The sequence below is a fragment of the Sitodiplosis mosellana genome, unplaced genomic scaffold (genome assembly GCF_009176505.1).
Source record: "Sitodiplosis mosellana isolate CC-2019 unplaced genomic scaffold, AAFC_SMos_1.0 Smas_scaffold_901, whole genome shotgun sequence".
Lineage (NCBI taxonomy): Eukaryota > Metazoa > Arthropoda > Insecta > Diptera > Cecidomyiidae > Sitodiplosis > Sitodiplosis mosellana.
Window position 1 is genome coordinate 5,926 of NW_022596143.1, and position 15,963 is coordinate 21,888.

The 15,963-nt window shown below is 35.5% G+C and overlaps 1 protein-coding gene across 5 annotated transcripts; it reads left to right on the forward strand.

The window, feature by feature from the left end:
* Window positions 1-3,603: 3,603 nt before the first annotated feature.
* Window positions 3,604-15,039, forward strand: LOC129570988 (aquaporin AQPAn.G-like). 5 transcript variants are annotated; one of them, XM_055450717.1, is made up of 6 exons: window positions 4,929-5,128; window positions 9,134-9,301; window positions 12,435-12,682; window positions 12,919-13,209; window positions 13,510-13,590; window positions 13,783-15,039. In XM_055450717.1, the coding sequence occupies exons 2-6, from the start codon at window positions 9,175-9,177 to the stop codon at window positions 13,912-13,914; spliced, it is 879 nt and encodes a 292-aa protein (XP_055306692.1). In that variant the 5' UTR covers window positions 4,929-5,128; window positions 9,134-9,174; the 3' UTR covers window positions 13,915-15,039. The 5 variants fall into 5 exon arrangements, with proteins under 5 accessions (XP_055306694.1, XP_055306692.1, XP_055306693.1 ...); XM_055450718.1 differs by having other exon boundaries at window positions 4,930-5,128; window positions 9,183-9,301; XM_055450719.1 differs by lacking the exons at window positions 4,929-5,128; window positions 9,134-9,301 and adding an exon at window positions 3,604-3,906.
* Window positions 15,040-15,963: the final 924 nt, after the last annotated feature.

A 15,963-nucleotide genomic window follows, 5' to 3' on the forward strand; every position in this document is an offset into this window, starting at 1 on the left:
CAAACATAAATCGCAGTATCCAACTTTTAATTGTGACACCTCGGTTCAAATGAATTCCGTTTCAATTTTGAAAATGAAATATAATGGAGAGAAAAATTGGAGTTGAAATCAATATATTGATGAAGTTTCATAGAAATTGAGGATTATTGTCAATAATAATTTATCAATTGGCCAGTGATTAAAGCTCAAATTAAGAACGAAAGAAAGAAATGAATCGTGAATTTGGAACGTGTGAATAATATTCACGCCATGATGTACCATGAATTTCTCGGAATATTCTGAATCATAAATTGAGAAATTACAAATCTCACGGAGAACAAACGTGACGACTAAATTGTGTGAGTTGGCTTTGGTTGCCATCAAATTAGGAATCTATATCCAGAAAGTCATTCAAAGTGAGTTAAAAAAAGCGATAATATTCCAAATAGAGAGTGTCATTTCGCTGTTGAGCAGATCTGATCTGATCTGAGCTGATGTTGCTGACTCAGGTGCCTGAAGAGTTGTTCTAACGCATTTTTAACGTTTTCAACCGCAAGTTGTTCAATACTAGCAAAGATCAATGAAGTTTCTCAATCATGCTAAGGTGGGTTTCTGATAACAATGAAAAATAACGAGAATGCGTTAAAATAACGTTTCAGACGCCTGAATGAGCAAATTTAGCTCAGTTTAGGCCTGCTCAGCAGCGAAAAAACACTTTATGATTCCAAAGATGTCAATGCCAAGTTATGCCAAACAATGTTCTAATTACTGGTAGTAATGCATGAAAGTATGTAAAAATGATTGTAAAAACGTGTCTTTTCATTCATTGGAATGACAACCATTCAAATCAAATGAATTCATTTCAAAAGGAGTAATTTCAATCGAAATGAAAAGCAATTTCCCCAATCTTTCTTTCCTTTATTTTCATCAATCAAAGAGTCAACGAGTTAATGAGTCAATTCAATTAAAACGGGCGACATTCGATTGTAATGACATTGTCCACATTTATGATTGCAAAACGTGCCCATTATTATTATCGACCGTTATAATTTCAAAATCCGATTTGCCCGTAAGAGGTGTCATAAATAATGCACGAAAGTGTCGGAAAAAAGTGTGACACACAGTATCCGACTGTGCATAGTTCGGTGTTTGTTTATCGAGTTGGTATTCAAGCCGTGATGACGACGATGTTGACGACGTCAACGACGTTGTGTATGATGGCAGTGATAGTGACGAGTTCGTAGAGTGCAGGCATTTTTTTTTGTTCTGCTCTGGTGCGCCACACTGATAAATAATTACCCACTAGATTTAGATAAATTCCATTGAATTTACCGTATCTATAAATTAAATTTCATTATCAAGAAGCTTTAAATCAATCTAATGAGCGACACACTGCTTGAGCGAACTTTGTTGATCGCGGTGAATTTTTAATTAGAGAAATAAATGGAGAGAGAGCGAGACAGACATGCTCTGTACTTCAATTGAAAAAAAAGAGGGAGCACGAAAGAGAGACGGAGCGACACAGAGAAAAAAACACACTTGGAATGTGATATTCCGAATGTCAGGCAAACATACGCCGAATTCGATAAAACGATGTGTTTATATAAAATAAATGGGTTGTTGTTGTTGTTGCATATTTGTTGCTGATTAAACCGTGTGCCATACGCGCTTGCATTCATGAATTACATTGAATTTACGCAAGTGCAATGCAATTTCAATGGTCGACAATAAATCAGATGCCCTCGAAAAATGCTAATCGTAAGCGAAATAAACGACAGTGCTAACTTGTCATAAAACATTCCAAATGCCATTCAGTTGTTGTTGTTCTTCATCATTTTAATTTTGTTTTCGTTTTTCTCCCATTCAATCTTATGTGAGATTTGATAAAAATCTTTCTATTGTTCAGAAATAGAAACGACGATAAAAAAAAATGCTCCGCTCGAAATTGTTTAAGGCTTAAATCTGTTAAACGTGCGAGCACCTAACCGAGCACGGTCTTTTGATTATTTGAACTGAAAAAAATGAAACGAAGAATTTTATCACAACATTTTTTTTTTTGCAATGAAGGCGGATTTCGATAATTGAGATCGCATCCAATATTGAACGATATACGTTTTTTTATGAATTGAAAACGAAGTTTATGTGCGTCGATTGATAAGAAACGAACAAATTTCTGGTATTTTTTGGTGATTGTCGTGTTTTTTTCTGGTCTCTCTGCTCTCTGCTCATTCGAAATTTTTCGATTTAATTGTACGCCATTGGCTAGCGATGGACGAAACGGATGAAAATTTGCACAAAATTCAATTGATGTCGTCAAAAGTGATGGATTTATGCTGCTATCATCAACAAATAGACGCTCTCCCTGCGTTTATCTTTTCCGGCTACGATTTCCATTAGCTCAAAATAATAAACTTACATAGTTGAACACATTCCGGTTTTTCGGAACAAACCAACATATTTTTGGAAGCAAAATTTCGTTGAATTCGCAAACATTCATTTTTTTCATGTTTCCGTTGAATGCGATCATTTGTTTGGATTCAATTAGCCGTGTGCTTCCATGTGCCGAAGAAAGAGTTCCGTGTATATCAACCAGTTTGATCTGATTTATACGTTCTTCATAACCGCTGTAGATCATTTTAATGAGCTGACATAAAATCCATGCTGTGAGCATTTTGACGATTCGTATGAGCGCAAAAACGTTGAACTTTGGTCAAAACCCATTCTTTCAATGCCGTGTTGATCTTACACGAACTCTGAAATTGCGTTTATCTCAAGCGAAAAAATTCATATTCTGATTCTTAGCTTTATTAAGTACACGTGTCCAAGGCTTGGATTCCAAGCCACTAGTATCTCAAAAAAGAGTTACTCTGGCACAGGATCCAGCTGTTTTTGGCAATATATTAAGAAGACACATAACATCGTATTCTCAGCATAATTGACTCGTGCCGGTTGACAGCAGATCGTTGAACATCGTCAAAACATTTCGCTATGATTTTGTGCCAAGACTATAACCGAACGCTCGACTATGACTTGAACATCGTCTTGACAATGCTGCGATTGTATCGTAAGAAAAAGAGTCGTAGTTATTCTATTTTCAAACTTTTCCATAGCGCGTATCATGAATTTATTATTCTCGTTGAGCGTAATGCTTATGTAAATCACAGTCGTACATCCGCTCAAAAATCAACAGTCCAATCAAGCAAACATTGTTTTGATATTGTTTCTTTTTGTCGTTCAGCATGCGAAAGTGTTATCACACACTCTGAGAATAGACGTTTAAATTGAATTAACTTGTCATATGCACAGCATCGTCACTTGTTGTGCGCATTGGGTTTTTCTTCGCTGCTGAATGACTGTCCGTTTTACGCCAATAGATCCATTTTTTTTTCAAATGCCAATAGATCAATTTGAGAATTGGCTGGTGGCTCATTGTTGATATGATCCACATTCTATTTTTATACCAATTGATTGATTGAACACGCTAAAATCAGAGCGATCGACTCGAAAATAGCCACATGCGCAATGAAATGGCGTTTTATTTCATTTTAATTCAATTGAATTCATTGAACAAATATCGTAACATTCCACTTAAACAAAGGTTCTCGCTTTTTTATTCCAGTTCAACCACATGATTTCCAACATTGCACACGTCTCCCGCGTAAACATCAATGTTACTCCGCAACCGAGCCAATATTATTGATGCAATTTAAGATAAAATCACATTCGGTGACAAGCGTTGGTTGATATCGGCAGTTTGCTCGAATCACAGCGCCTTTCAATATTTACTATTCAAACCAATTGTGTATATTGTGAATTTTCGTTCGGTTTGCAAAACCAAGTTATCTTTTTCGTTCGTTCTTTTCGGTGATTGAACACACACAATTTAACCAAACAACAGAGAACACAAAATGAGACTGAACAACAAAGGTAAGTTTTATTTAAGTCATTTAGTTTTATTTATTTCATGCATTTCGGAAGCGATGATTTGCGTTAATTTCGGATAAATTTGATATGGTTCTTTGGGATTTTTCGATCATTTGGGGAGACGTCGAGTTTTTTGTGCTTCGACATTTTGCGTTCGAAAATTGAATGAGGTAGGGAAATCCATGAGAAAAATGGAACAACAGAAAATTTCGTTGAATATGACAAAAAGAAAGAAAATGAAGATAAAATTTGAAAAAAAAATGAAAAAAAACAAAAAAAAAACATTCGCATGTTCAACCGATTTTCTTTCGATTTCAATGAAATTGAATGAGATATCATGGGATTCATCAATCAAAATTTCGAAATCAAAATTTCGTGATCAATCAAACTTGTTTTTTTCGAAAAGTTTTAAGCCTTTTAAGCAAGAACATCTCTACTCGATCGAAAAAAATCGATGAAAAATGTCTCTAAGTGTCTTCTCTTCTTGGATTCTTTGACGAGAATTTGTTATTTGAAATGTTCAAAGAGTTCAGAAATTGCATCTAAAGAGTGAAGCCATTCCAAAGTAGTTCAAAGCGGATTGTTCAGAGCAATCTTGTGCGAATCTGCAGATCAGCGAAAAAAAAACTCCGTTAAAGTGTCTTTGAACGTGATCGCCAAAAGGCATTCAAACAAGACGCTTGAAAAAAGCAGTCGACAAAACGTTTTAAAAATTTGAATTCAACTTGTTGCTTCTGCGTTTGTATTCTCCCTCTCTGTCCCACTCACCGCTAACGCGATATTGATAGCGGAGATTAAATACGTTTGTGTTTGATAATAGCCAATTTTTATCGAATTAGCCGCATAAATGCCACATTGAGTATGAATAAATGCGATGTGTGATCGTCGTACATCGTCGTTCGCCGGGGGAAGATTGATTACATTACTGTGCTATGGTGGTATTGGTTCGGCTCACCGGCTCTCTATCTTTCTCTCTCTCGAATCGTTCCTATAATTCGCAAGCTACGATAAATACGCAGGTTTAGTTTCATGGGATTTGCTTAGAAAGACGGATGCTTTTGTTGATCCAAAAGTTTTGCTGTGTCAACGCGTGTCTGTTTTAAATCCGTTCGCATTCAGTGTTCAGTCGGTGTTTTGTATAGACACATCTGCAATTGTTACTTTCTAAATAGTGTGTGGTCTTATTTCGTTATCCGCTTACTTTAGCGAGTTGTACAATAAAAAGGTATTTTTAACGGGTTTTTTCCCTTCATTCGCCTGTGTGTTTTCTTCGATTCGTCAGTTTGAACAATTTAAAAACGAAAATTCAACATAAACACTCCCTATTCGTATCGATTGAAAAGAAGTTTGAATAATATTACATGATTCCCATTTTAACAAGATCAATTTTAGCTCAAATGAGAAATTAATTCGAACCAAAAATAATTTTCTCTTCAAAAAAATCGTTTACTTTGAAGAAAAAACCGTTCCACAAAGGAAAAGAAACCAGCACTTAAATGAGCTACCATTGTTGAGAGTTTATTGTTACTTCAATAAGAGCCAAGTGGAAACTGAGCAAGAATCAACAAAAGATCGTGCCATTGATTGAATCGCACGTTGAGAACAAAACGTTCGGAACAATTCCGATATTTTTGATCAATTTATTCTTAACTCACGGAGGTAACTCAGTGGATTTGCCCCAGCGAATAAGTGCATTCTCAAGAACTCTTGAATCAATTCAAGGCAAGAATCTTGAAGAAATGAATGTACATTTCCACCATCGCAGTGCAATGCCATTCATGACTTTGTTTGGAAGAAGTCATTTAGGGCTATTTTTATGCACAAAAAAAGCGTTTTTGGACAATTAAAATGAAGGCAAATTCAAATACGTAATCGCCTATTTGTCGACCAAAATAAAGCGAATGCCAAAAATAAGTAGAAAATTGTGCTGAACAGCAGTAGAATTCGAAAATACCAACAGATAAACGATACAGAAAAACAATGAATTGTAATCGAAATCGATACAAAAAATTGGATCGAATTCAAAGAGAAAAAAATGATAAAAATGAAGCCAAAAATAGAACAAAATGTTATCAAAACAAATGAAAAAGAGATTCAAACAAAAGAGGTAATCAATACAAAGGAACAAGACAAGATACAATCGATACAAATGAACAAATTCGAGTCAAAAGGAAGTACAATCGTACCTCCAACTTAGAGACTCCAACAATCGTACCAAACACAATTTCAATGAATCGAAAAAAGAAGAACAAAAATTCAAGAGCAAAAACCATCTCCGATTCGAAGATGAAAAAAAATATTCTTGATCAAAGGTTTATAAACCTTAAAAGGAACCAAATCAATAACATTTGGATGAGAATGAAGCTGAAAACAATTTATGATTGATGACTTTCATCGATGAAATTGGGGAATTAAACACAAATTGGAACGGCTTTGTAAAACTCTTTCATCCAGTTTTCGGTAGTTCGACTGGTAATTTCATGTAAACGGCGGATTATCAAGCCGACAATTGAAATATTCGGTTCTTCTTTCTTGTGAATTGAATATCAACACGAGTCATTCATTGAGTTATAGTATCATTGAGTTTGAAATTATCATTCTTTGTTTGAAACTGTCATTTTTGAAATTATTTCGACTTTTTCATTTATTCTGACCTTTCTTTGTCTTCCTCTTTCTTTAGTCTGACTTTTTCCACTGAAACTAATCCCGAAAGAGGAAAAAGTTACTTTCAAATGTAAAAACTTAATGCACATTTTTTTGACTTAGCTTTTGTTTACTTTAAATCAGTAGAATAAGACTGTCGGTGTGTTCGATGAGTCAATGAGTCGTCGCAAAGTGAGGCATTGTGTCTCAATAGCGATTATTGTTACGTGTAGCGAATATTTGCACGCGAATTTATGGTTCCGGCATTATTAATGCGGTCCAATCATACAGTCGATCACGCATACCGCACTCTTTCGTTCGTTCAATCCAATCATTAATTTCTTTGTACAGTCATTCAAATCAAAAGTTTCACACGCACGCTCGATCACACATCCAAAAGAATCGTTATAACTTCCTCTTATTGATATTCAATTGAATGAAGATTCTTGTTATTATTTCATTGCATCGTTTTCTCCAAAAATATCCATTCACTGGCCAGAAATAGCCGGCCGAAGGTCAAAGACATTGATCGCTTGCTGAAAATTTCGATATATTTAGTTTGGACTGTGTCGTTGATTGACCGTAATTGATTGAGCATGACTGTGCAAAGGTATGCCAATTGTTATTACCTATTGTGTGCACAATAAGTTTGAGTGCACGATCGATGCTTGACCCATGGTCAAGAGAGTGATTGTTTAATAGCAGCCGCAAAAAAAAAAATATGTGTGATCTTTATCAAAATTCCATTGGAAATTCTAATCTCGAATTCGTCACGACCCCAAAAAAATGTCATTTTAAGAGCGCAATCGCAACCATAACATAAATCATTGATCAAAGCCTCCGCGCTCGTGCACGTCATTCTCTCGATTTTTGTAACGGAATTTTTTGCGCTTCGATATGAAATCTAAATTGATGGTTATCAATTTGGCTTTTACCAATGAAAAAAAAAAACAAACAAAGAATCGGAACTCAGAAATAGATATTCAATTGATTTCAAGTGATTTGCAATGACAACTATCGCCATATGGGAGACTGTGAACAACAAATTAGACGCGAGCGTGCAAACCAATTCATGAAAATTGATTGTTTATTGGTTGTGATTTTATTTTTGCCAACGCCGTAATACTGTCCAAATATGGAGACACGTGGCCTCCGAACCTTCGACCGCCCGCCACCAGCCACTTGTTACGAGTGATTTCGGGCGAGAGAAAAATTGATTCTCGTCACATTTTTAGAAATGAGTCGTCTCATTTTTAGCATCAATCGGAAGGTTAGATACCCTTTTTATGATGTCGGATAGAGAGATGCGTCAGCAACCACACCAGACGATATGATTACGAACGCACGTCGATCGATTGTGATTGCGATTTTTTTGTGTGACACTTTAATTACATGATGGACCGTACGCACGACCGCCGTTTGATTGAAATGACGCAGAAAACAAATGAGAGCATTTTTTCGGTTGGCGTTTATCAATTAACATATTTTGCTATTGTGCTCGCGTCAAGCATTCGATTCATCTGCTTCATCATACACATATTTCCTATTTGCATTTTTTGTGATGATTATTGTTCTTGAAACACACGATGCGTGCGCGTCGATCTCAAATCAAAACAAACATTAGAGTTCACGATTAGTTTAGAGCATCACGATTGCGATGAACAATCGAACGATATGAAAATGCGCCACAAATAAATAGATCAATAATAATTGATTCTATTTTGGCAACAGCACCAACAAATGAAGAGAGAATAAATGCAAATTTTTTTTCGCCCGCGGCGCTTGATTCACCTCTCCACTCTTGACCCAGTTGCTGTATCTTTAGTTCGGTGTGGATAGTTTTAATTGCTATTTACAATTTATGGCATGGATCGTGTTATTCAATATGATCTTTCTCTTTGCGCGTGTCCGGGCCTGGGGGCGCCCACAATAAATATAAAACCCTTGAACACCGAAATGAATTAATCGAATTCGGGTTTGCGATTGTCATCGCTTATGAATATTCAAAGTGTTTGGTCAATTGAATCTTCATCGGATGAAAAGGCCCGATGACAACCGGCATTCACTTTACTTTCCCCGAGCATATCTTTCACCAATCATTAATCCGATGTTGGTAGCAACAGGCAAAAACATTTTTGCCTTTCTTTGGCTGTTATTCTTTTCGCACGTGCCACACTTTTTCACATTCGCGAGCCAGGTGGGGGGAGAAAAATAAATACACTCAACGTCAAGCCGTCACATCATTACCTCGACAATAATTGAGTGATTTGGCAGCGTTCATGGTATAATGGGCTTTTTTGATGGAACCAATTTAATAATGGCTCAAATGTAACGATCAATTTCTAATGGATCAGTCCATTGTTATGATACGAATACGCGTGGATTTTTTGTGCGAGAGAGTGAACAAACGATTAAAGCGACAGCGATTGGAAAACAAAGCATGTTGAAAAGAAATCACACTTCCGTGAATTTTAAACGAATCCGCTCTTATTCGCTGTGCAACCGGTTAACGGTGCTAACGTGAACAACAGAGAAGAAAACACACACTCGATTCTTGTTTTGGTCGTATCATACACGGATTAAACAGTATTTTTCGAACGGATTTTTCTCTCTTATCCTACACACCCAATGAAAAGACTCAGAATCATGACTTCAACATCATCATCGACCGGCGGAGATGGTTGCTTTACTATTTCTAATCAACGGCCAATACAGGAGACACTTAAGAAAAAACCAATTGTTCCATCCTCACTTCGTAAGTATTTGCTCAACACAATACGCTAGTTGGCACATCCAAAGAAAATTCGACATAGTTTCGTTTTCAGTTCGGCAAAATAAATCGCACAAATTCTTTTCAACTGGATAAAAACGCCACATTTTGATTTTTTGTGTTTTTCGTTCAAATTGAAACAAAATCATTCATTCGTTTAAACTAAAACTCAAAAACGAAAACGTTTGAACCAAAAAAAAATCGGATTCAAAACCAATTGATTCATTATGAAATGGCCATAATACTTTTTCGTTATTCCAATTCGCACGATCCGGATTCAAACGCGTTTTGCATACGTGCAGGCGCCATTGTTTATATTCATAACACGTTCCGACTCTCATTTCAAATTCAAAGCCAAGCACAACTGGCTGATGATTTTAACAATATTCAGTGCTTACACAGACCGATTGCGTTTGTGTTCATGTTGACACAGATGTTTTTTAATCGATCTTTTTCGATTAATTTTAAATAAATTAAATGATTTCATAACAAAGTGATTTCTCTGACGGTTTCGGTTTAATGAATTCATCGATTTTTGTGAAGAAAAAAGAAAGAAAAATGGATTGTAATGGGTGAAGTTTGTTTGTTTGCTGAGAAAGATATATTCGAAGAAAATAAATTGCAGTCAGAAAAAAAATGCGTTCGTTGGTTACAACAGACTTGGTTTAGGAAGAAAAACGTATTTATTTTCAAAGAAAGAAACTTGTTCAGATTAACTTTTTTCCACAGCTTTTTGAATAACACTTTTTCTTAAAGAATTTTTTTTTTTGCTTCAACGCGATTTTTTTACCGAAACTACGATATTTTCCCCAAACAAATGTTTCTTTGTATAAAGAAGAGACTTGTTTTTCTTTGCGAAAGAAAAATTGCCCTAAAAAATGATTTTTCTTCTTCTGGGAGACGATTGAGTAATGATTTTTTTTCTTTTATAATGAAAAATTGCGTTAGAAAACGCTGAAGAAATAGAAAATAGTTAAAAAAAAAATGATTGAAGAGCCGATTGTTATCAAACGAGCAATATTCGTTTTATAAACAAAAAAGAACCGAAAATTCCCTTTGTTCTTTACATATAATCGGCGAACGCACCCTGTGCAACGAATGTATATCACATCACATTACATCGCGCGGTCTAATTTGAAAGTACTTTGTCGCTACTGGTTGACAAAACAAGAGGTGCTAAAAATAGTGAATGAGCTGCCGAATATTCAGCTCATAATCGCTTAATCGTGTGTATGATGACACGCCACCAATACACAGACGATGTGATTTACATTACAACTCTGTGTATAAATACGATGGATACGAGCGAAGCTGAACTGGTTTTGGTATATTTTCGGTTAAAAAAAGAGACGCATATAGTACGAGACATTGAATAGTCGAGAGTGAGTTGGAAAGAGGAAGCGATGGAATTTTGGTGTCAAACCATATGATATTGACACACCGTCGGTTTGTAATGCGTATGCGCGTACAGAGCCATGTGTTCGCTATGGTTGTGTGTATCTGTGTGGCTGTCAATGTGAGCCTGACTGTGATACGAGAGATCCGAAGAATAGAAATGAAAACAAAATCTCTCTCGATGCAAAAAAAAAAATTAGAAACAGAATAAAAAATAAACAAACAAATCACAGCAATAGATTTTTGTTTAGTCGCCAAAATAGAAACGGATTTGTCGAATCTGCTACGATTGCGGTACGCGCATCGTCGTCACATCCATATTCGATTATTCGCGCGTATCAGATAATAATTTACAACACACCAGCGAGAGACGAAGAAAGAAAACGGGGTCGATTGACGAAAATGTCAGCCTATTCAAATGGCTAGTGGTGCAAAGTAAATTTATTTACCATTTGCATACACACGACAGACAATAAAAGACGACCAAACCGAGAATATTCCGCGATTTAACGAACTGGTTGCACGAAAAAATTGAGACGTTCAATAATCGGTTCGTTGAATTTGTGAGTGACAGACCAGCGACACGCAGCACAAACAAGCACACCGTTGAAATAAACAAATATCAGCATTGTTTTTTATTGACTCTCGTATTTTCTATTGTTTTAAATAGTGATATTTTCGAACGCACAATTTTCAAACGCACAAACTCGACGACACACACGCATCAGTTTAAACAAAAAAGTGAGAAATGTTCCCAAAATTGACGCAAAAGGTGAATTACTTGCTCATCAAGTGTTCAATTTGATGTGATGATTATACAATTGGTTTCTTTTTTGGTTTTGTACCAATTTGCATGCGAACAACAAATTAACGGGCGAATTAGAGAGGTGAAACGCCCGTTTGAACACTGAACACGCTTGAATTTTTTTCTCTATTTAAATTTAAAAAAAAATATCGCCAAAAAGTGTTGAAAAGCGTTCAATTCAATTATTCGATGATAATAATGATTAGAAACGGATGATAAACACGACATTGAAATTTGACTATGGTGCCTCGCGACACCGGGCAAAGAATGACGAAGGTGCCATGTGTTTGTTGTTGATGATGGCACATTGTGTACTGTTGATGCTGTTAACAAACTTTGTTTCTATTTTTTTTTCTTTGGCCGTTGTCACGTTGCGGTTGCTATAGCATTAGTATACTCTTATAGGACGCGTTCCCATTGTGACAGTTCAATTGTGTGAAAATTTGCTCTACAATGTGTGTTTTTTCTCTCGATTCGTCGCAAAATAAAAACAAAAAAAATTCCTATTCGCTGTTCGCAGCTGCTTGAATGGAGCGAACCAATTATCAGCAAATTACTAATAAAAATTATCATTCAAATTCCGAATAAAACCCAAAGAACATTTCCATATTTCGCACATTTTACATAATATTTCCAAATAGTACACACATTTATCTTGTGGTCACGTCAATTCGGTTATTTTATTGCATGCCATTGGAAATTTGCGTTTCACACGTTGTGTTCGATTCAGGCGTTTGCGGTTCAACAGTCGCGCGTGTTATCTACCTTCCGATTTTGCAATCTGTTCACCGTTTTTTTGGTTCATTTGTTTTATTGCTGTTATTTATCATTTTCGTTTTTGGTTTCTTTTCATTTTGTGTTTCATAATGGACTTTCATCGTCGTAATCGTCGTGCACGTTTCTACGTACTGCAAACAGGATTCAACGCTTCTGTGATGGAGGGTTTCTCAAAATTAATTGCCGAAGTGCTTGGAACAGCGTTTCTGATGTTTGGCGGATGTATGGGTTGCGTTGGTTGGAAGGGACCAGCGCCAGATTTTGTGGGTGCAATTAGCTTCGGTTTGGTTGTTATGACTCTCATTCAATGCTACGGACATATTTCTGGTGCACATTTCAATCCAGCTGTTACTGTTGCTGCTGTTGTCTTCCGTGCTATTTCTATTCCGGTGAGTTTTCAATATGAAAAATCCATTTGTTCGCAAAGCATTGCTTTTTACGAATTTTATTTGAGGAATTTTTCAATTTCGATTCCATATGTTGATAATTTGTATTTTTACTGGGAATATTTGATCCTTTTCCAAGATAGTACTGATCAATTTAACACTTTCCAATATTTTTTTCCTCTTTCCAAAAATATTCAAATCCAATCTAATACCATTTCTCGGCGCTTTTTCTTCCACAGATGGCAATTCTATACTTTTTTGCACAAATAATTGGCGCCACAATTGGCTATCGATTCTTAGTCGCAATAACACCAATTAAGGCCCTAGCTCAAAGTGAAGGCGACCACGGTTTCTGCCAAACAGCTCCACACGAAGATCTCAACGAAGCTCAAGCATTCGCATGCGAATACATCGCAACCACAGTGTTGATCTCCGTGTGCTGTGCCGTGTGGGATCCAAGAAATAGCACCAAACAAGATTCAATTCCCATTAAATTTGGACTAGTCATCGCCGTTTTGTCGTTCATTTTCGTAAGTATTGACAAAACAAAACAAAACAAAAACCGATGTTCTGTTTATATTGAACACAAAGAGTTTGTTCATTTCGGTACAAAAAAAAAAATTATTTGTTCGACACCAAAAAAACATCCATTCTCATTCAATACACAAACCGAGCAATTACTCAAAGAATGGATGCATGTTATCGTAAAATCTCAAAAAAGAGTATCAAAATGATTGATTCCATATCAATATTGTCCACAGTCAATCAAAGTTTGATAAAATCTCCGCTTATCAGCTTAATGATTAATTACTTTTTTTTCCATTTTGCAGGGCCCATACACTGGCTGCTCAATGAATCCTGTTCGTACATTCGCTCCCGCGTTTTGGGTGCAGAAATATCCAATGCATTGGGTAGGTTTCTTTTGAATTTTATTTTATTTCAATTTTTAGACAATATTCGGGCAATTTTCGGTCAACTTTCAGTCAATTTCTAGGCAATTTCATTTTATTTTAAATGAAATTTTCTTTATTTTTTCATAAAACCAAATAAATCAATTTTCAAAAAAACCTTATCTAAATTTCCCTTTTCATATTTCTCCATAGGTTTACTGGATCGCACCGATGTCGTCAGGGTTGATCACATCATTGGGCTATAAACTTCTGTTTATCGAGAAGCCGGAAATCGATTTGGAAGCCGTGCAACCGTTGCGTCAAGATGATTTGCCAAAAGTCTAAACACAAATTGAATCTGATCGAATTTTTAATCCCGCAAAAGCCACAAACAAAATACAACGAAAAAATGAGGGAAATCCACTTAGACTAATTTTACACCGAGTAACATTTTGATGATGTTTATTTTTGGTTTACGCGATTCGTATAACTACTCCGTCTATGCATAGGTTTAAGCAATTAATTTTTAAAAAAAAAAACAACAAAACCTACAATTTAATTTATTCTAAGATTTGCCCACAAAATAGGTTGTAAGATGTGAGAGAGGAAGAGCTAACAAAAATGGATTTGTTCAAATTAGTGGCTTTCTTGCCTATAAGTGACTTTTATCAGGAATGTGACCTCTTTCAGGGATTTTTGTGCATGTGAAGTGTGTTTGTTTGACCTAGTCACAATCTTTCCCCTCACTTCCTTCACAAAAATCAACTTTTTTTTTCATTGAATGGTACAAAAGCGACCTGTATCTAACTACGCTGCCAAAATATGAAGAAAAAAAAAATTGATGATGAAAAAAATTAAAAATGATTTACAAACAAAATGAACAGAAGAAAAACACAGCCCACGGAAACATTGAAATCCCATCACACTAAATTTAGGCTTCCAATTGAGAAACTTTGCAATTTTACAGAAAAAACATTGATAAAAACAAATAATCTTATGACAATGGCAATCGAAATTGTCTCTAGTTAGGCGTCGAATAGAAAAAATTTAGAAGTAGGCACAAATTGCCTATCTCCAGAGATTAAGACAAAGACTTGTGTGTTGTAATAGTGAAATATTTCGTGCATATCGAACTTAAGTGATTCTAAACTGACCATTTTTTGGATATATACCGAGTGCAATTGCTCAAAATAGAAGTGTATTCTTTGCAAAGCGACGCGCGCGCGTTCCTTTTTGTCAAAATTGCACACGTTACTTGATGTGATGATGGGATTTAACTGTTTGTACGTGACAATTGACGAACCAAATTGGCAATAATTTATTTCAATTTACAATTTTTGGCTCAATTCTTTTTTGTCTCCTTTCATTTTGTCACATCCGCAATCAATTGTAAATAAATTATGAATCGAATGTTATCGTTACGTTTATAAAGTCTATAAGATGGTATCAATAAAAGAAAAACGTCTTAAATTCAATGGATTTTCAATTTATTTTGCATTTTTTTCCAGGACCGACGGTGTTTTTGGGTGAATGTTGACACTATACGCCTGAGAAATTATCAGTTGTTCTCGTTCAATCTGATCTTGGGCCGAAATTGATTTTTTTTTTAGAAGAAAAACATTTTCTTCGTTTTTTCAACAGAAAAAGTCGATTTTCTCATGAATTTTTGATTCTTTTCTGAACAAAAATGGGCTTTTTTCTACAGGTGGGCGTTTTGCGATTACTTAATCACTTGCACAATCATTTTTCGGATGATTAAGATGGCACTTAATCACTTAATCGCTATTAATCATGATTAAGTGATTGTGCAATTGATTAATCATCGATGATAATTAAGTTGTTATCTTAATCACGATGTCGCCGTGATTAATATAACAACTTAATCATCATCGATGATTAATTAATCAATTGCACAATCACTTTATCATGATTAATAGCGATTAAGTGATTATCAAGTGGTCGTATTAATCATCGCGAATTTTGGGTGTTTGATTAAGATTAATTAATCTTAATCAGATAGTCCGCCCATCTGTACAGAACATGAATACATATTGAAACCGTAATAAAAAGAAAAAAGCGGCAAAAGTGGGTTGCGTTTAATTTCTGAGTTCATTCTTGCAGCGATTTTCTTCTCCAACGAAAAAAAAACAGATGGGCGGACTCATCTGTACTTTTTTCTACTTTCTCACGGTAATTGAGAGAATTGAAAGTTTTTTGAATTGAAATATATCCATAAATTTGAATATATATTCAAATTGCCACGGCAATCGACGAGCCGATGTCAGATTTTCATGTTGAGATATGCTTATATCAAGTTGATATTATCATCTGTACCCAGACGTGTGCAAGGTCAAAAATTCTAGGGGGGGGGGTAAAATGATTTTGCCAGGGGGG

What these genes read in the sequence shown, in the direction of transcription:
- LOC129570988 (XM_055450717.1), top strand. Translation starts at nt 9,175, where the DNA reads ATGAAAAGACTCAGAATCATGACTTCAACATCATCATCGACCGGCGGA. An exon ending in TCCGTGCTATTTCTATTCCG is followed by an intron (nt 12,683 to 12,918) that starts GTGAGTTTTCAA and finishes TTTCTTCCACAG; the next exon opens with ATGGCAATTCTATACTTTTT. An exon ending in CCGTTTTGTCGTTCATTTTC is followed by an intron (nt 13,210 to 13,509) that starts GTAAGTATTGAC and finishes TCCATTTTGCAG; the next exon opens with GGCCCATACACTGGCTGCTC.